Below are 22,516 nucleotides of genomic sequence, written 5' to 3'. Positions count from 1 at the left end.
GTTTTTTGTTTTGTATTACCACTATATTTATTAGACATTTGAAAGTACATAAAGAGAGGCGAAATATACCAAAGACATATTCAAACTCAAAAGTCGAAAACAAACTAACCATGCCTTGGCAACAGACAAAAAACAATGAAAAGACAAACTACAGTACACAAAACACAACATAGAAAACTAATGACTGAGCATCAAGAACCCCACCAAAAACAGGAGCTGATTTGGGTGCTTATGAAGGATAAGCAGATTCTGTTCCACCTGTTTTACTGACCATTGATTTTATGCTGGAAGTCTTAAAGATAAAGGTTTTACTACAAGTATCACATAAACTTAACATTTTTAAAGATCCATGGCAATGAGGTCAAGGTCAGATAAAAACTGTCACACAGACATGTACACCTTACAATTATTCCATACACCAAATATAGTTGACCCATTGCTTATGGTAATTGAAAAAACAGACCAAAACACATAAACTTAACGTTAACCAATGAACCATGAAAATGAGGTCAAGGTCAGATGATACTGACTAGACATATACATACACCTTACAATCATTCCATACACCAATTATAGTTGACCTATTGCTATTAGTATTTGAAAAACAGACCAAAACACAAAAACTTAATACTGTGGGACAGTTTTTATCTGACCTTGACCTCATTGTCATGGATCTTTAAAAATGTTTAAGCTTATGTGATACTTGTAATAAAACCTTTATCTTTAAGACTTCCAGCATAAAATCAATGGTCAGTAAAACAGGCGAGACATTTCAGCGTGTGCACTCTTGTTATAACTAATCATGGAAATTGAATATTAAAATGAACAAGCATTCTGAGAGTATTGCATGGCAATACATAGTCCCCTACCGGTTAAAAATTCATTGTATTAGAACAAAATGCTAACTTGATCTATAACTTGTCATGGTGTAAACTATATAACAAATATCAAGTCAATATCTTCAAGCATGACGAAAAAAAGTGTTGAAAACTCATTTTTTAAGTGAATTTTCTAAATCAAAGGACCATAACTCTGCACAAAATCATCAGACCGGAACAAAATTCGAACTTGATCTGTAACTTGTCATGATAAAACTATATACCAATTATCAAAACAATATCTTTAAGCGTGACGAAAAAATGTGCGGGAAACTGATTATTTGAGTGAATGTTCTAAGTCCGTAACTCTGCACAAAATCATCAGACCGGAACAAAATTTGAACTTGATCTGTATCTTGTCATGATAAAACAATACACCTAATATCAAATCAATATCTTCAAGCACGAAGAAAAAAAGTGTGGAAAACTGATTTGCCGGACTGACGGATGGACAGACAGACAGACAGACAGAGTGCAAACCTAAAGTCCCCTTCGACTTCGTCGTTAGAGGACTAATAAATATCAAATTGGTCCAAATTGAGGTCCAAAGGGACCAATATTAACATTTTTTTATTTAAAAATTAAATTCTTGGGGTTCTATGACATACTGAATCTTATCCAACAGATAAACAACTGCATCTATCCACATACTTTTTTCAACACATTTGATCTCAAAGTGTATCAAGTTTACTCAAGCAATCCCTGTGAGCAATTCCATTTCACCCATCTGTTACATTTGTGTCATCTGTAAGTTTAACTAGCTTCACAGGATACATTAATTTCCTTCAGAGCATTGTACATGAGGCTTGTAAAGTTGAACTTATATTGTGACCTTGACATTGCATATTCGCAGATAGATTCTTAAAAAGCTGTAATATGGGCAAATATTTCTTAGCCCTTAATTGTGTCACTTTATCCAAAATTTATTTACTGTCATTTATAATAAAGACATTAGAAGTAAAACAAATAAGAGAAACAATAATACATTTTAATAACATAAGGTTTCAGTTATATTACATTACAACTGATGACGATTCTGATACACTAACATGATAAAATGTTTTCTAATTAATCAAGTTTTTATTTTCACACTTCTCTTTATACCAGCTCTGATGCCAGACACTTCACCACCATAACGATTCATTTCTGTACGAGCCTCTCGGACCTGAAATTAAAAAGATTAAAATATAATGAAAGTTCTATAACCAGTATACATTTGAAGAATTAATTTTCTTTTATAAAGAATTTTCTTATATATAGTTTCAATGTATGCAAATTCTCCTCTCTTTTTGTATGTCTGTTATGCAATTATGTGAAGATAATTAAACAGATGATTATTTTCTTATTAGTAAAACATGTATATATTTAATGTAATGGAAAACCGTAAAAAATGTTGAGGTCTTTGAGAGAACCAAGTACATTATAAGCAAATTGTCATGGAAATGACTCCGTCAAACATATAATTTTGTAAACAATTGAAGACACACTGTTAATTTCATGCATCATTTAAGTGAAAGTGTATATATATTCTGTCCATTGAAATAATTTTAGCTTTAATATCTAAGAATACCCAGACATATCAATGAAGAGGAATGGGTCGATATTCTGTTTAAACATTGTTGTATTTGAAAAGCAAATCTTTAGGTATCAAATTTTTTTTTCTTTTGTCATGAAATAGAAGTTCCTTCATTATATTAGTATCAAATTGAAGAAATATTCTGGAATATTATTTCCACTGGAACAAATATTACAGTATTTGTACTAAGGGATTATATGATACAGATACAGAATATCCAACCCGAACAGAATATAAGACATTGTTTATAGGAAAGTTTCCAGTGGAACTTCTGTTAGGCGGAAAAAATATACGTTGACACTTGTCATTTTTCTTTTGATAGTGTCAAATTACCTGTCCCTTTCTCCTAATCTTGGCCTTTCTAAACTTGTTCCTTAGTTTAACTCTTGGGTTTCTATCTTCCTTTTTCTTCTTTATCTGTATATTCTTATTTTTCTCAATCTGCAAATGAAAATCAAACATAGTTAAAGCTTACATGAGTATTTCAAAACTACTGTAACTGCCGCGGTAAAGTAATTAGAAAATGAAATATTTTATTCTCATGATATCTCCTGAGCATTTATCAGTGATCAACAAGTTATTTGTGTACCTTCTTTATCAATTAAATTGTAATTTTATGTTTTTCATAAGTAACAATTTAATTTGGTAATAAGAAGATGTCATTATCATATCTGATTTTTTTAAACAACCCCCTTCCAACCCAAAAATTGGAAGCGAAGCCTTTAATACATGCATTAAATTCATATAAAGTCATTCATCTTTTAAGCAGTCATAAAAGAGGAAAACCATAATTGATTCTTAAAAATAATTCTCACTTCTAATAATGTATATTTGAAATGGCTTTTTAGTTGTTCAATTTTGACAATGTTTGCAGTTTTTCTAGAATCTTACAATGGACTATTTCAAATGCATCAACACAGAGTAAATATTACCAGTACCTTGTGTAAAAACCCCCCTAACTAGTTATGCTTTTTTACATTGTTTTCAATGTATAAAATAATCTATTTGACAAATTCAATCAATTATGGAAAAAAAGGATATGTTGTATCAATGCATAACACAATGTCAATACACAAACACATGAAAAATAAATGTGGATAGTGTCCACATGTGGACACAGATGATGCCCCCCCTTGCATATCATATAGTTATAAAGGGACATAACTGAAGAACAGTAAAAGCGACACTACCCAAATTTGAACTTGATCTGAGTTTTGTGGTAATAAGCATTGTGTGTATGTCTCATAATATTTGGTTGAGGCTAACTTAAGTAGAGAACAGAAACTAAAAATTCAGCAATTTTTCTATTTGTAAACACCCATAACTCTAGAACGGTTGTGTATAAGTTTTATAACATTTGGTTGAGACAAACTTGTTAGAGAACGGAAACGAAAAATTCAGCAATTTTTATGTTTATAAAGGGACGTAACTCAAGAATGGTAAAAGTGTCGCCACCAAATTTCGTACTTAATCTGTATTATGTAGTAATAAGCATTGTGTATAAGTTTCATAACATTTGGTTGAGGCAAACGAAATTAAGTTAGAAAACGGAAACAAAAAATTTGTACTTGATCTTAGTTTGGTGGTAATGAATATTGTGTATAGGTTTCATAATGTTTGGTTGGGGCAAACTTAAGTTACAGAATGGAAACTAAAAATTTTGCAATCTTTCGATTTATAAAGGGGCATAACTCAATAATGGTCAAAGTGACAATACCCAAATTCAACTTGATCCGTGTTTTATCAGTGGAAGTCAAAATTAAACATTGCATTGTATAAAGCATTGATTGTAGTTGATTCAACTATAATCATGGACAAAGGAAGATAACTCCAATTTTAAAATTTACTTGATCTTTAGAAGAAAATAAAAATTTTGCAATTTTTCCATTTATAAAAGGGCATAACTCTAGAACTGTTAAAGTGACGCCACCGAAATTCAAACTTGATCTGTGTTTTGTTTTAATAAGCATTGTGTACAAGTTTCATAACATTTGGTTGAGGCAAACTTAAGTTAAAGAACAGAAACTAAAAATTTTGCAATTTTTCCATTTATAAAGGGGCATAACTCTAGAACGGTTAAAGTCCATCAAAATTCAAACTTGATCTGTGTTTTGTGGTAATAAGCATTGTGTATAAGTTTCATAACATTTGGTTGAGGCAAACTCATGTAAGAGAACGGAAACCAATTTTGGTACATACGTACGTACAGACGGACAAGGGTAAAACTTAATGCCCCCACCGCAACAGCGGGGGCATAAAAACAAAAGCAAAGTAGCAGGGCTTTAATTGCTGTTCTTCATCTCATTGTCAAAATTAGGTCTTCTACAAGCATGACAAGGTTTTGGGTCACATGCCAAATAAAATTGTAAAGAAATAAAAATAAGTAGTTCTATTTCATGAGATTTCATCTAAAAACCAAGTTTCTGGTAAAATTGCAATCTTTATTTAGCTGTCATGTGTTATAATACTTGGTATATAGAAACTCCTTTTTTGGCTCCCTCTAAAAAAAAATTGGGATTGGGTTCCCCTCATCTCCTCATCCTTGCTAATCCTCCTGGTCTGGGAGGCACAACATTTTGTTTAAAACATCTGTAAGCTAAATCAAAACTAGCGGCAAAGTTAACATGATGATACTCCGCTCCTTGCAAAATCCATAATTTGCAAAGGGAAACCCCAAAAATAATTCTGACCAAAAAACAAAATAAGAGGTTCACAATGGAATTATAGGGGATTAGGAAAAGCAGGTACAAATGTGTACTACAACATTTGTACTATAATGTACACATATGACAAAGTCCATGTACACATCATCTCAAAGTTAACCCCCAAAATCATACAGATGAAGAAATGAAATAGGAGGTGCAAAAGTACACCATGTGAGCAAGATTCTGTAAAAGTTTACAGGTTTTTATACGACCGCAAAAAAATTTTTGTGGTCGTATATTAGCATGACGTTGGCGTCGTCGTCGTCGTCCGGCGTCGTCGTCGTCGTTGTCAGCCGGCGTCGTCCGGAGACACATTGGTTTTCGCACTCTAACTTTAGTTTAAGTGAATGGATCTTTATGAAATTTTACCACAAGGTTCAATACCACAAAAGGAAGGTTGGGATTGATTTTGGGGGTTATGGTAATAACAGTATAGGAATTAGGGGCCAAAAAGGGGCCAAAAATAAGCATTTTTGTAACTTCCAGACATAACTTGTGTGTTAGTGTATGGATCTCTCTGACATTGTACCACAAGGTTCCATATCACTAAAGGAATGCTGGGATTGATTTTGGGGGTAATTGCCTCCAAATTTTAGGAATTAGGGGCCAAAAAAGGGGCAAAAAACAAGCATTTTTCTAGTTTCATGACAATAACTTGTGTGTAAGTGTATGGATCTTTCTGAAATTGTACTACAAGGTTCCATATCACAAAGGGAAAGCTGGGTTTGAGTTTGGGGGTAATTGCCCTAAATGTTTAGGAATTTGGGGCCAAAAAGGGGCCAAAAAACACATTTTTTTCTAGTTTCCAGACAATAACTTGTGTTCAAGTGTATGGATCTCTCTGAAATTGTACTGCAAGGTACCATACCACAAAGGGAAGGCTGGGATTGAGTTTGGGGGGTGATGAATCATAATGGGGGTTCAAAAAATTTTGGGGGGGGATTTATTTTTTTTTCCTTTTTTTTCTTTTTTTCCTTTTTTGTTTCTTTTAAAATTTTCCATTTTAAGTTGGTTATTTCTGATTTATATTTAAAATCAAATAATAATGATATGGTAGGAGATACACACCAAACAGGATGTGTAAATTATTATATAATAAGTATTGTGCAATAGCAAGAAATTTTCAATTGCACAGTATTGCACAATAGCAAGAAATCTTCAATTGCACAGTATTGCGCAATAGCAAGAAATCTTCAATTGCACAGTATTGCGCAATAGCAAGAAATATCCAATAGCACAATATTGCGCAATAGCAAGAAATTGTCAATTGTACAGTATTGCGCAATAGCAAGAAATATTTAATAGCACAGGATTGTGCAAAAGAAGATACTTCCTATAAATTGCTTATTTCTTGACCAATTTCAATGGGGTTTTATTCTTGATTTCATGGGGTTCTTTAATATGCTGAATCTAACCGTGTATTTAGTTTTTGGATTTTGGGCCCCGTTTTTAAATTGGTCCACATTGAGGTCCAAAGGGTCCAAAATTAAACTTTTGTTTGATTTCATCAAAAATTGAATTATTGGGGTTCTTTGATATGCCGAATCTAACTGTGTATTTAGATTCTTAAATTTTGGTTCCGTTTTCAAATTGGTCTACATTAAGGTCCAAAGGGTCCAAAATTAAACTTAGTTTGATTTTAACAAAAATTGAATTCTTAGGGTTCTTTGATATGCTGAATCTAAACATGTATTTAGATTTTTGATTATGGGCCCAGTTTTCAAGTTGGTCCAAATCGGGGGTCCAAAATTAAACTTTGTTTGATTTCAACAAAAATTGAATATATGGGGTTCTTTGATATGCTGAATCTAACCATGTATTTAGATTTTTGATTTTTGGGCCCTGTTATCAACTTTGTCCACATTGAGGTCAAAAGGGTCCAAAATTAAACTTTGTTTGATTTCATCAAAAATTGAATTATTGGGGTTCTTTGATATGCCGAATCTAACCGTGTATTTAGATTCTTAATTTTTGGTTCCGTTTTCAAATTGGTCTACATTAAGGTCCAAAGGGTCCAAAATTAAACTTAGTTTGATTTTAACAAAAATTGAATTCTTAGGGTTCTTTGATATGCTGAATCTAAACATGTATTTAGATTTTTGATTATGGGCCCAGTTTTCAAGTTGGTCCAAATCGGGGTCCAAAATTAAACTTTGTTTGATTTCAACAAAAATTGAATATATGGGGTTCTTTGATATGCTGAATCTAACCATGTATTTAGATTTTTGATTTTTGGGCCCCGTTATCAACTTTGTCCACATTGAGGTCAAAAGGGTCCAAAATTAAACTTTGTTTGATTTCTTCAAAAATTGAATTCTTGGGGTTCTTTGATATGCTGAATCTAACCATGTATTTAGATTTTGGATATTGGACCATAATAGGTGAATGTCCAATTTAAAATTTTTAAGTTCTTAGACCACATTCAATCTGTGTTAGAAACCTATGCTGTGTCAAATATTTAATCACAATCCAAATCCAAAGCTGTATCAAGCTTGAATGTTGTGTCCATACTTCCCCCAACTGTTCAGGGTTCGACCTCTGCGGTCGTATCAAGCTGCGCCCTGCGGAGCATTTTATTATTTCAAGCTGTTCAGGAACTGAAGCAGAAACAAATGTGAGACAGAAGGACAAACAAACATGCATATGAACAGATGGGCATCATCACTATATGTAGCCCACCTCAGAAAGCAAGGAGGATAAACAACTCAGGGCAAAGACATTTTTCAAAATAATCATTGTTTTACCTGCATTTGTATACGGTAAATTCAGAAATTATTGTGAGTTTTTATTAATGGGAATAATGCTTCTTGGTGATTATCACAAAAATAATAACTCGCATTCTGATATCTGATAGGTATATCTATATGTACAGTAGATTTTCCTGAAATCACACTAATTTTCACATTTTATCTATTCTTCAATAAAATGCTTCGCTGGGGCGCAGCTTGATACGACCGCAGAGGTCGAACCCTGAACAGTTGGGGCAAGTATGGACACAACATTCAAGCTTGATACAGCTCTGAATTTGGATTGTTATTAAATATTTGACACAGCATAGGTTTCTGACACAGAAAGAATGTGGTCTAAGAACTTGAATTTTTTTAATTTACCTATTATGGTCCAATGTCCAAAATCAAAATACATGGTTAGATTCAGCATATCAAAGAACCCCATATATTCAATTTTTGTTAAAATCAAACAAAGTTTAATTTTGGACCCCAACTTGGACAAACTTGAAAACTGGGCCCATAATCAAAAATCTAAACACATGTTTAGATTCAGCATATCAAAGAACCCCAAGAATTCAATTTTTGCTAAAATCAAACTAAGTTTAATTTTGGACCCTTTGGACCTTAATGTAGACCAATTTAAAAAAACGGGACTTAAAATTAAAAATCTAAATACACAGTTAGATTTGGAATATCAAAGAACCCCAATAATTCAATTTTTGATGAAATCAAACAAAGTTTCATTTTGGACCCTTTTGACCTCAATATGAACCAATTTGATAGCAGGGCCCACAAATAAAAAATCTAAATTCATGGTTAGATTCAGCATATCAAAGAACCCCATATATTCAATTTTTGTTGAAATCAAAAAAAGTTTAATTTTGGACCCCAACTTGGACCAACTTGAAAACTGGGCCCATAATCAAAAATCTAAACACATGTTTAGATTCAGCATATCAAAGAACCCCAAGAATTCAATTTTTGTTAAAATCAAACTAAGTTTAATTTTGGACCCTTTGGACCTCAATGAAGACCAATTTAAAAAACTGGACCCAAATTAAAAATCTAAAAACACGGTTAGATTTGGCATATCAAAGAACCCCAATAATTCAATTTTCGATGAAATCAAACAAAGTTTAATTTTGGACCCTTTTGACCTCAATATGAACCAATTTGATAGCAGGGCCTACAAATAAAAAATCTAAATACATGGTTAGATTCAGCATATCAAAGAACCTCATATATTCAATTTTTGTTGAAATCAAACAAAGTTTAATTTTGGACCCCAATTTGGACCAACTTGAAAACTGGGCCCATAATCAAAAATCTAAATACATGTTTAGATTCAGCATATCAAAGAACCCCATATATTCAATTTTTGTTGAAATCAAACAAAGTTTAAATACTGACCCTATCTTGGACCAACTTGAAAACTGGGCCCATAATCAAAAATCTAAACACATGTTTAGATTCAGCAAATCAAAGAACCCCAAGAATTCAATTTTTGTTAAAATCAAACTAAGTTTAATTTTGGACCCTTTGGACCTCAATGTAGACCAATTTAAAAAACAGGACCCAAAATTAAAAACCTAAATACACGGTTAGATTTGGAATATCAAAGAACCCCAATAATTCAATTTAAGATGAAATCAAACAAAGTTTAATTTTGGACCCTTTTGACCTCAATATGAACCAATTAGATAACGGGGTCCACAAATAAAAAATCTAAATACATGGTTAGATTCAGCATATCAAAGAACCCCATATATTCAATTTTTGTTGAAATCAAACAAAGTTTAATTTTGGACCCCAATTTGGACCAACTTGAAAACTGGGCCAAAAATCAAAAATCTAAATACATGTTTAGATTCAGCATATCAAAGAACCTCATATATTCAATTTTTGCTAAAATCAAACAAAGTTTAATTTTGGACCCTTTGGACATTAATGTAGACCAATTTGAAAACTGGACCCAAAATTAAAAATCTAAATACACTGTTAGATTCGGCATAACAAATAAATAAATGTGATCAAAGATTTTACAAATCTAATGCGCCATACTGTGCAATTAAAGATTACTTCTTGAAATTTTTCAATATTTGAAATTTGAAAAAAAAAAAATATTTGAAGAATAATTCTTTTTAATTTCTGAAATCTGAAATGAGAAAAAATTGGCCCCCCACAATTTCTTTTTATCCCCCCCCCCTTTTTCCCCCAAAAAAATTCTTTCCCTCAAGATATGGTCATAATCTCAATTCAAATTTCCAATGGAGTTGGCAACCATAATTACCCATTTAAATTTACCATAGTGCTAACTTAATCTATTTTATAATAGAATTAATAAAAATATAGTGTCAAATCTTTCATATGGATTTTTTTGTAAAAAAAAAAGATGAAAACATTTGCAGATATTTTTACTGGTCTTCCTTTATAAATATGCATTTCTTTAAACATAATTTAAAAGCAGTGTAAGGGAAGTAACCAAAACGTTGTATTTGGATTACCTCCCTTACACTGTTTTAGATTATCTTTATTGTTCATTAACCATTACTTTATACATAATTTAAAAGCAGTGTAAGGGAGATAATTTCAATGATGTATTTGATTTATCTCCCTTACACTGCTTTAAATTATGTTTTGTACTAAAGTATTTGTCCATTAACCAGGACAACCTTGTTTTTCCCCCTTTTTTGCCCCTAATTCCTAAACGGTTTGAGCCATAACCCCCCAAAGCAAATCCTAACCATCCCTTTGTGGTATGGAAACTTGTAGTATAATTTCAGAGAGATCCATACACCGTTCCACAGTTATTGTCTGGAAACTAGAAAATGCTCATTTTTGGCCCCTTTTTGGCCCCTAATTCCTTAACTGTTGGTACCATAACCCCCAAAATCAATCCCAACCTTCCTTTTGTGGTATTTAACCTTATGGTCAAATTTCAAAAAGATCCATTCACTTAAACTAAAGTTAGAGTGCGAAAACCAATATGTATTCGGACGACGACGCCGGACGACGCCGGACGACGACGACGACGACGACGACGCCAACGTCATACCAATATACGACCACAAAATTTTTTTGCGGTCGTATAAAAACCTCAATAATAAATGCATGCAATAATTTCTGAATTTACAGTATATAGAAATTGATTTGCAAGTAATACCAAGTTTGTAACCCTGTCATAGATGTATCATTACACACCTGATATGTAACTTTTCTTTTACCCTCAAATTCATCATCATCCCCAACATTTTCATCATTATTCATGTCTTCCATACCATTCATTGTTCCCTCATCCAGTTCCTCATCATCACTGCAAACATATTTTAAAATATTGATTATTGATATTTAAATTGTAGAATCCAAGGCGACCTCAATTTGCCAACCTGATTTGTATAGCAACTGACAATTGCTATCACATGACATTGCAGCAGCAATTTTGTTAATTTCCTTAGAGGTGATGTATAATGTAATCACATGTGAGTGAAGGTCAGGAAATCTTTAAGATCGAAGGCCATGATGATCCATGAATTGCCCTCATGTGCTATGATTGGTTAACAAGCTGATAAATTAATCCACAGAAGCATTGTCTATCATAGAGAGATATCAAATCACTAGCAATAAAACAATAGAACTTGAGAGATATTGCTTTAAATCTATTTTTTGTGCTACTCTGCAGAAACAGGTTATAATATTACAGTACAAAATTTACTTCCAATGTTTAAAATATTTTGAGTGTCTGTAATTTTGGCAATATGCTGTAAAATTCTTTCATTGTTGCACTCAAAAGACTTACCAAGTATCTAAGATTCTGCTTTATGCCAAAATTATATTTATCTGGACAAAAAAAATCAATGATAGAATAACAAACCTTTGACCTTTTCCCCTTGATTTCATCATATTGTAATACTCTAAAGCATCTTTCTCATCTTTCGTTTCATATCTTTTGTCTGTTGAATTCTTCTTCTACAATTATAAGCAAGAAAAGTAATTTTAAAAATCATTCAAATCTATTTATATTCTCAAATTTTTCTAAATCATAAAATTTTCTAGTCATGTATTACATGCACACTGTGATTCTGTTTTTATTTCCTTCCACAACCAAGTTGTACATGATATCAATTCTACTTTTTTACTTCATATTCCATAATTAATCATTGTGTTACAATTAACCACAAAGCATCTACAAAGTAAAGAGGAGTGATAGTTTGAAACTGTTGGATAGTTGTCTCATTTGCAATCATACCACATCTACTAATTTCACTGATTTTTGTCCATGGATACATCTTTTAAATTTCTTAACAATGGTCCAACAAAAATTAGGCAACCTTGACCTACATATTATGCATGAACAATTTAGTTAAGGCTTTTTGGTAATGTCAAGCTCAAAGAAAGTGGGCAACAGAGAAGCAGGATGTTCTGGTAATAACACAATCTATGCATGAATGATTCTAGATTACATATCTGTTTATATTCTAAACTAAATTGGATACAAATCAAAAACAGGAGAGAAAATAGATGCTTCTGTGACTGATTAGTTGTGGAAAAAGTCATCAGACACTTGTTAAGTTCCATTCTATTTTCAACTTTTCCTTCATTTCTTATCTTTTAATATCAAATGATAGATAAAAAGTAAATATTTGATTACCAAGAATGATAATACATTCTGCTTAATTATGGCACCCTCAACAGAGTTGGGGTGACATATTGTTATTCTACGTTTCTTTCTTATTTTTATTCTTCCACACTCTTTGTCCAGGCTATTTCTTGGAATTGAATGGACCAATGTTGATGGAACTATACCATAATGTGGACCACTATGTGAAGTTGTGCAAGACACATTGGAATAACTCAAAATGGCCACCATTACCATGGAAACAGAACAAATGTGAAAAAAAAAAATTGTTTTTGGTGCATTATGTGAGTAGGCATGAACTTAAAATCATCAAATTTTTACACATTGTTGGTGTCCACTATATACAGGTTTAAGATGATTTTGAGAATCTTTGGAACTACCATATTGCCATAGCAACTGGATATGTTTAGCATTAAACCCTATGGGAAAACCGTAAAGTAGCATTTACTCGCTAAACAAGGTTTGTGATTCCCAGTGAACTTTAATAGTAATGTTCCTGTTAAGTGCCAATGTTGCAGGTGTCATTGGAATTTTGGAAATGGTCACCGTTAACATGGAAACAGCAAAATTGTCAAAAATTTTCAAAATTCTCCAAACTTAATAAAACTTAACACAAATGTTAACTGGCAAGTAAAGATGATACTTTTGGCTTTGAAATTTTAAAAATGGCTGCCATTGTCATGGAAACGGCAAAAAACTGAAAAATTAAAAAATGCTCCAAACTTCGGGAAAATATACAGATAGATGTGTTGTGATGTTTTTATGTTTTTTGACTGTTTGAAATTTTCAAAATGGCTGCAGTTTAGTGGCAATGTGGGAAGGGTGCCATCCACTATTGCTTGCAATGGCAAATCTAGTTCTTATTATTTTTCTTCCACTTTTTTTGTTCTCGGCAGTTCTCAGAATTGTATGGACCAATGTTGATGGAACTATGCTATACTATTGACCACCATGTGAAGTTGATCCTCTGACTATGGAATGGTTCAAAATGGAATGGAAACAGCAAAAATGTCCAAAATTTAAAAATGCTCCAAAATTCATGAAACTTTATAACAATGTTAATTGGTATGTGTAGATGCTGTTCGACTTAGGAATTTTCGAAATGGCTGCCGTTACCCTGGCAATGGGGGGAATAGGGTGCCATCCGTTATTGCTAGCAATTACAAATCTAGTTTACCTTCTTATTTGATTGTAGAGCAGATTCATCATCTTCCTCCGATTCAGAGATCAATTCACTTAATTTCTTTTGCTCTATCCTATCTCTGCTTTGTTTTGATAGCTTCCTCCTGTTAAAGACACAATGTCATAATCAGCAACCTACTTTTAGAATGTCCTTTATGTGCTTATAGGTCAGAAAGGAAAGTAACAGATATTTTTTAGAACTTCTATGTTATAAATATATTGGTATTATGAGACAGGTGTTATCAGTAAGAGGATAAATTCATTATTTGAAGCATAGGTGATTGTTGGTGATAAGACAACATTTTTGACATGTTAAAGTGTGTGCATTATAGGATTAAACGCCTTTTTAAAGGCATTTATTCGTGTATAAACTGGACCAATTTACTCACAAAATGATATGTTTGTGAGTTACTTAGTCCAGTTTATGCAACAATTAATTCCTTTAAAAATGTGTTTACCGGTAATCCTTATAGTTCTTTGAAATTAAAGAAAACGAATTTAATTTCCCCACTCATAACCTCTATCACACGTAAATTGTATATTTGTGTCATTGAATTGGCCTAGTGCATGAATATATTTTTTGGTTAACACAAAAAATGTACTCCATGAAATTTGTACCTGGTAATCTGAGGTGAAAATAAATTAATCAATCAAATGAATATTTTGTGTTTATTATCTAATTTAACGATGAAGGCAAAGTGAAAATAAATATTTTAATGTTGAGCTGGTTTGTGTTATTATCGCCGCCATTTGTTTATATTGGTTACAAAAAAGAGTTCCGTCAACATCGTCTATCAAAAAATAAATAACTTCAAAAGCCACTACCGGAAGTCTTCTGAAACCAATCAGATAAACGTATTCCCTAATATGCAAATCATATAAGAATTATTGACATGTTATAGAATATGTTGACTCTTATCGTCTTTTTTTTACTTAAATCAATTTTTTAAACAACTGATGTTGTTGGGTTGCTGTCTCATTGACATATACCCCACACCTTTTATTCATAAAATACTTTTTCTGTAACTCCCAAAAACTGCATGTACCATATGAATAAATTATGCAAATGCAAGTAAATCTGGAGAATAAAGGTTATAACATCTAATGAATACTATTTTGACCTATTCTACAGTATTAATAAATAAGGACATGTATTTTAAGTCACCATGTCATACAAGATGTACATTTAATACAAAATAATATCTTTAGATATATACCTTCAACAGGCACATGAATTCATCTTCATAAAAGTTTGTTTTCCTTAGGAAAACCCCAAAAACAATTCTTATCAAAAATGCACAATGGCATTATATGGTTAAGATTTTAAGAAAGTTTTAATGAATTGTATACTGGGTTTCACAATTTTTTAGCTAAAACCACTAAAATTAGGTTTGATAAAAAACAAAATATGTGCACAATAGCATTATATACTGAAATATATACAAAGTTTCATTTAATTCTGAACAGGTGTTTTGGAGGAGATGCAAATAGATAGGTGTATTTTAGTAGTGGCTATGTCAAAGTCAATGTTATGCCAATGTAAACCCAAAAATCATTTGGATGAAGAAATGAAATAGGAGATGCAAAAGTACATCATGTGAGCAAGATTTTGTGAAAGTTTCCATTTGTGGTTTTGATGAGTGAAAACCTCCATCCTGTGAAGATGATCGGACAAAAAATGAAGGTGTTATCCTGGTGACAACAAAACGCTGATGGACAGACTGACAGGTGAAAAACACCATACACTAAAAAGCAACACTTTTGCATGGAGTATACATAACAGTATTGTACCTAATGAAAGTCTTCTGTGAAGATGCAGGTTCTGCAAAGTGAATTTCCTCTCCTTTGTTTAACTTTTCTAAAATGTCCTCAATCTCTGGTCTGACCTTGTCATCAACTGGTTCCAACTGCTTCATTAACTATAAACAAAATATATATAGCTCTAGGTGAAAACATAGAAATTATGTACTGGTTCATGCTTTGTAATAACAAAATTCTAATGATACCTCTAGGATAATCTCAGATTTTGTCAAATCTTTCAATGCAGGCATTTTCCAAATAAATCTATTTAGCCGGTATTTGTAATACATATATTATCTTACCTCCTATACATTTCTAGGAATTTCATTGGTTAAAAGCAAACACGTGGAGACCCTGTATATTTAATATTGGGTTAGTATTTTAATACTAGGTTAGTAGCAGTGTTACATCCCTTTATAAAAACAACATGACGTTGAAGAAAAATCTGAAACGTATTGCCCAGACAACAAATGAAGAAATTGATAATAAACGATTGAAAATTAATGCAGAAAACACATTAAAGGCTAACAAACTGTTATTTTTGGCAATTGTTTTTGTCTAGACCAATGAAAGTTGGTTGTTAATATTGAAGACTTGATCACTTTAATAGGTATCTAGTCTGAATTCCACATGTTAAGATAGTCAGTAAGATAAATTCGTTACACAGTGTGCTAGTGGGCTAATACGATATATACAGGGTCAGCTTCGCTCTCACACCATATAAAATTTACTGACCCCATATATATCGTATTAGGCCACTAGCACACTGTGTAACTAATAATTTCATGCCAGTCCTGTTGAGTCTTATTCAACTTATCACTCTCTCTGGACTGGTACTTTTCAAGATTTTAGTGGAGATATTTGAATGTTCGGTACTGGTATCTTCTGAAAACTTACATTCCTGTGTTGTACTAGTCTTTTAATGACTGGATGATTCTGCACAGGTACTTGCGTTGATTTTAACATCATATAGAAGCTTATGTTTGTACAATAACTAAAAAAAAACATTATAGGTATGTTATTTTAAAGTAAAATGTTATATCAGGTTATGCTTAAATTTAGGTATAATCCCTACAGTTGAAAAGGTCATACCACCTCTTTTTCTGAAGTCATAAACTCAAATAATCATAATTACTATAATCACAAGAAAATACTTTAGGTACTGCTAGCAAAACAAACAAAATCATTCCCTCCAGCCCAACACCCTTGCCCATCCCTTGTATTCATCTTGATATATGGATGTTTACCTTGCAAACAAACATTCCAACTTTATTCGCTACACAACCTCTGGTGGCAGCCAATAATAATACCAAGTATCATTATACTTCAAGGCATTCAAATTTTTTTAGCTGGACAAGATGTTGTATATTTGAATATGGAGATATTTATTTGAACTAAATTTGTGACCTTGACCTTGCACAGACATTCCAACCCAATAGTTCTGAGCTGTAACCAGCTAGCACAATCACACTGATTTCTATCTTAAAAAGACAGATATAGCAGCAAATTTTTTTATGACTTTTTTATGTTCAATTCACCATGATTTCAATGATCCAAACTAATGGTTGATAAATTAGTATCAGGCAAGATTGTTTTAATTTTTGACAACTTACTTGAGTAACAGTTTAAACTTTGTTTCCACATATTCCGCAGCTTTGCCTTGTATTTTTCCTTCCTTAACTAGGGTCAAAAGGGGATGATAAATGTCTTTAACCTCTGTCATCTACAACAAATCTTCACTCATTTCAAACTTTTACACAGAAATCAAAGAAACAAATCTTAAAAACATTTGATGAAATATAACTGGTATATCTGAATGCACAACTCAATCTCATCCTCAATTTCATGTATTTTATCAATGCGTTTAACACTATTATTCAACATATCTGTTCAAAATTATGAATCTATGAACTAGAATTCATATCAATTTGTTAAATGATAAAAAAAGGTTGGGATGATTCAGAATTGAAGTTATGAATCATTTTTCATTAAAAAAAATTACTATAATAATCATTATCAAAGCTGTTTCCGATCAATTAATGATGTTCAATAGAAATTAGAAAATTCAGCATTTTCTAATACCAACTCAGATAAAAGAAATATCTATTTCATTGTTTAACTAGAGGATAGTAATGGTAGTCATCACAGAGGGCCCTGCCATATGTTAATAAGTAAATTGTGATGAAATTTTATAAGTAATCAGGGTTATTCCATTTAAACACAGCTTATACCCAGGGAAGGCAAACTTTTTGCTAATGCACTACTAAAATCATTGATATTCAACTTTTATATAGAATTATGTTACAAAATTTAACATTGAAATATCTAGGCAGAAAAGTCATTTCCTTGTTCCTACATTGAGGTAAACTATGTTTAAATAGATTAGCCCTAAAAAATATTTACATCCTCTAGTGCATAACCAAGACAATTTGAGACATTTCTCACCAATCAGCAGCACTGTAATGAAAATTAGTCAAACCTGCTATATGGGTCACCTTTATTAAACCAAATACTCTCTTGTCACCCTCTTCTTGTCTTGCTGTAGTAATATATGTGCATTTTGAACAATCTGATTAAAACACAGATCCTGTGTCCAAGCTTTGCTTAACAAGGATCTGAAAACACTCTTGTTTTACTTTCTGTTTTAATGAATTTTTGGGATCCTCTGGCTTTGTCGGATTAATGCACACCTTCAAAAATTTGAAGACTGAAATTTCATTGGCTATGTAATAATTACCAGAACAAAAAGTAAAACAAAGTGTTGTCAGATCCTTGTAAACAAAGCTTTGACACTGTATCTGCATTTTATCAGATTGCATTTTGAACCTAAATTCAGAGGTCATCTCTTTAATGAGGTATATTTTCTTTAGTCTCAAGGTGACCTTTATATACAGGTTTTTATGTATCATCCCTCTACCTTACAATAATCTGGTCAAGATTTGATCCTTACCTTTACTTTAAAATCTTCAATCAGTGTCATCAGTTCAGGTGATTCTTTCTTTAACAGCTATTCATGTAAAGACACAATTCAATAGTTTAACATTAACATCTATTCATGTAAAGACACAATTCAATAATTTAACATTAACAGCTATTCTCACACAGACACATTTCAATAATTTAACAGCTATTCATGTAAAGACACAATTCAATAATTTAACATTAACAGTTATTCATGTAAAGATACAAATTCAATAATTTAACATTAACAGCAATTCTCATACAGACACATTTCAATAATTTAACAGCTATTCAGGTATAGACACAATTCAATAATTTAACAGCTGTTCATGTAAAGACACAATTCAATAATTTAACTGACACATAAAATCCTATTATTCTTCACCAAAAAGTTAAGTGACAAATGAGAATATATTTCACAATTCAACATGAATACATGACATTTGAAAGCTGCTCCATTTAACCAGTATATTTTCTGAAAATCCAATTAATTACTCTATTTGAACAACATTTTTTTCACTTAATATACAAAGCTTTCCTCAGCTTGCAGTGATGGGATATTCATTTTGTTATTAGAGGTTAAATAGTGACCGTTTGATTTTTTTAATTTCACTTTTTACCTTTACATTATAATTACGGATATTGCCTTCTGAACAGTATACCACATCTTTTATCTACACTGAATTGGAAACATAAATTACTTTGCAAATTCCTGACTTGAGTATAAAGATTAACAAATTTACATACAATTTGTAAAAATAAGATTGTAATATAACTGAACCAACCAGATTAAAAAAAATGCTATTCCATTACACTGGGAAATTGTAATAATCTGAATTAAGTTATAACTGTCTTCTCAATTCAAATTGTTTACACTCTGTAATTTCCTTCAAGTCAGCAAAAAGGATGATAATATAAATATACATATCCAAGCAAGAGCTCTGACAGTACTTCAAGTTACTACAGAATACTTGAATTAAAAAATAAAAATTTACCTTAATTTTTTCCTGTTTTGATAGTTTCGTCAAATCTTTAATAATCTTCTCTTCTCCTTTGTCTTTTTCCTCAACAACTTTTGTTTTCTGTAACAATGAAATAGCATGAATAAACACCTATCAAAAATATTTCTTTATTACAAATTCCTATTCTTACATATACATGAGAAAGAACTTATTTCATAGATGTAAAAGGGTAAACTGTATGGGAAAGCATATAATCTTATAATTGAGACAATATTGTGACAACTTCACAGAGTTCTGTTTTTCTTTTTCTTCATATTAAGATGGGAAACAACAATTAATTGTGAAAACTGAAACCTGATTATACTGATTCCAAAATGTGCTTCTTAATTAACTTTATTTTTTCGATAACAGATTATGTATTTACTTTAAATATGTCTAAATCAAAGTCCTGTTCATCAAGTTCTGCTGCCATCTTTTTCTGTAGAGCCAGAGCTTCCTTTTCTTCCATTACTGCAGCTGCTTCTTCATCTTCGGAACCTGACAGATCTTTTTAATGAAAGAAAATAAATGTAGTTTTTTTTTTAAAGATTGAGAGAATTCTATTATCTATTATATCAATTAACCAAAAATTTCCACTGAAGTTTGACAGCAACCACTCCTTCACATGATTTTTTCAAAATTGAATTATTGGCAAATTTTCTAGTTTTAGAAAAGTTGGTTGTCATATTTAAAAACAGTTTGGGTCTTCAATCATACTTCTTTAAAGGGGATTACAAATGCATAATTTCCATAAAGTCAGATAGCAATTTGTCCATAACAAGATTTAAAAAATTTTCTGATTTAAAAAACAATTTTAATCCTAAAAGGTATTTTTAGTCATAGCAGCCATAACTTTTAAAACTGACTCCTTACAGATGATGCAATTAAACTTTCCAACTGTCCTTGTCATTTGAGAGGACCAAACATTTTACTATTGATAATAAACAAAGGATTTACATACTAAGATTATGGCAAAAGCTCACACTGTCCCTATCAGATTTAACGTCTTGTAATTTATAAAATTAGAGCACTATCCATCCCAAAATCATTACTGTAATTCCATTTTATATGAATTTTTGTTGATTCCTAAATTTGGCCTAGCTCACAACTTACACTTTTTAAGGTGTATTAAACAATCAGTCTTATTATTTTAATAGCCGCTGTATAATAATTTCTACTCACTGCTTAGGAAAAGAAGAATGCATAACTTCACAGTACCCAAATTGCACCCATTTAGCAGAAATAGCAGCGGAAATCTTACAAGTCTTCTTAGAGACTAAACAATTCATATTTTTATGATCTGACACTATGCACGTCTTTTAACATAGCTAAATATTTTTTAAATATACATAAACCATTCACAGTATATATCAACAGATGAAGTATTCACTAGAAAAAATAAAATTTACTGTCAACATAGGTGCAATTTGGGTACCCTCACGTCACATACATTTCTTTTGAACTTATTTTGTACCTGAAATTATATCCATTTCTGAATGCATTCAGTCTTAAATGGTGAAAATAATTAGTAACCATGGTTATACTTACCCAAATCTTCATCTTCAACATCTCCACCATAATACTTTGACTTTTTTATTCCCCAAGCTTTGGAGTCTGGTAAGCCTAAATAGATTGACAAACTTTACAAATCATGTTTCATGTAACTCATTTAATCATGACATCACTACTTTACTTATACATCAATTTAAATAATTCTTTTGTGCTACTCTGAATGGTTTCTTAAAAAGGATTTTAATTTGTTTATTAAAGGAGTAGGTCCGGTAAGGGCCGATTTTGGCCTCAAATTTCAGGTTCATCTGATGAAATATTTTGGACACTTTTTAAACACTCAAGTGTCTACTTTAGTAGATTCAATTAGTTTATCTGAAAGATTTGGGCCGATTTAGTCACTAAAGACGCTCAAATGCAGGCTTAAATATTAAAAATCTCTCAATTATGCCATAATATGTCACTTTTCAGATGTTTTTTGTCAAAAATGAAAGTGGCCGCATTCGTGTTCATCCTTGACCTTTATATATGATATGTATTATCATCAAATACAACTTACATTTAAATATTAAGAATGAACACGAATGTGGCCACTTCCATTTAAGACGAAAACCGTCTAAAAATTAACTCAAATGCTAAAATTGTGAAGATTTCAGTAATTTAGCATGACTTAATGATGCTAGTACCCGATACATGTGCATTGTATTGTCAAAAACAGCCCATATTTACAGGGCCTAATCTAGGATTTTGAAGAGGGAGAAGTGACTTATCCTTCCATGAGGTAGAAGCGAGAAGTGGTCAATTTCTTGGAGAAGTGAGATTCCATTACCGTTTCGGTTGCATCGTGTTTTCATGATTATCACTAAGGAAATTGTTTTAACTTCAATAAAAGATATACTTGCAGTTTTTTCATATGTTATTGTACACCATGTATATATAGAAAGTTCTTAATAAAAAGGTTTAGACAATTTATAGTTGTTATTTATTTATTGATACCATTGTGTTGAACTGTTCTAAATAAAATTTGTTGATTGGGACATGAGGGAGTAGCCTAGTAATATTATCATGATTTTGATGCATTAAATTCATGTGCATTTGCCTCAATTTATTTTTAAAACTCCAGAAAAGTATATGACTCCCAGTTTACCTGATAAATTTCACATGACTGGGAATTTTATTTATATCACCACTTCAGCACTTGTCATTATTTTGTAAATCATTATTGAATGTCCAGGACATTGTGTTAGTTGTAAATTGAGATTATCGTTAAAGATTGTAAGTCTATGAATGAAAATATCTTTCAATCGCATATTAACTATCCAATAGAGAGCTAATTTCTATATTTTTTTAAAAATATCATCCATATCAACGAAGTGGTCATGAGAAAAAATCCACTGCTGATCACAATCTGGTCGAGTGTCGTACGTTTGCAATCACATTATCAATCAGCTGTCTTTCTACCTTTTATATTTCAATTTTTATTCAATGAATATAATAAATCTACCGTTAATTCCCACCTTTAACCTACCGAATAGTAAA

At 31.6% G+C, this 22,516-nt stretch overlaps 1 protein-coding gene across 1 annotated transcript in view; it reads right to left on the bottom strand.

The window, feature by feature from the left end:
• Positions 1-1,852: 1,852 nt before the first annotated feature.
• Positions 1,853-22,516, bottom strand: part of LOC127706220 (something about silencing protein 10-like) — a 31,845-nt gene continuing 11,181 nt past the window's right edge. Inside the window, exons 5-16 of the mRNA XM_052210704.1 lie at positions 21,017-21,091; positions 19,854-19,975; positions 19,463-19,549; positions 18,457-18,513; positions 17,120-17,229; positions 16,404-16,500; positions 15,498-15,625; positions 13,702-13,810; positions 11,760-11,854; positions 11,090-11,201; positions 2,788-2,895; positions 1,853-2,043 (exon numbers count right to left, since the gene is read on the bottom strand). Of these exons, the coding sequence (XP_052066664.1) occupies positions 1,951-2,043; positions 2,788-2,895; positions 11,090-11,201; positions 11,760-11,854; positions 13,702-13,810; positions 15,498-15,625; positions 16,404-16,500; positions 17,120-17,229; positions 18,457-18,513; positions 19,463-19,549; positions 19,854-19,975; positions 21,017-21,091 (1,193 nt within the window). The 3' untranslated portion in view covers positions 1,853-1,950. The remainder of the gene's footprint in view (positions 2,044-2,787; positions 2,896-11,089; positions 11,202-11,759; positions 11,855-13,701; positions 13,811-15,497; positions 15,626-16,403; positions 16,501-17,119; positions 17,230-18,456; positions 18,514-19,462; positions 19,550-19,853; positions 19,976-21,016; positions 21,092-22,516) is intronic.

The sequence above is a fragment of the Mytilus californianus genome, unplaced genomic scaffold (assembly GCF_021869535.1).
Source record: "Mytilus californianus isolate M0D057914Y unplaced genomic scaffold, xbMytCali1.0.p SCAF_1, whole genome shotgun sequence".
Lineage (NCBI taxonomy): Eukaryota > Metazoa > Mollusca > Bivalvia > Mytilida > Mytilidae > Mytilus > Mytilus californianus.
The sequence above is the reverse complement of the archived record's forward strand: the minus strand, read 5'-3'. Positions and strand labels throughout refer to the sequence as shown.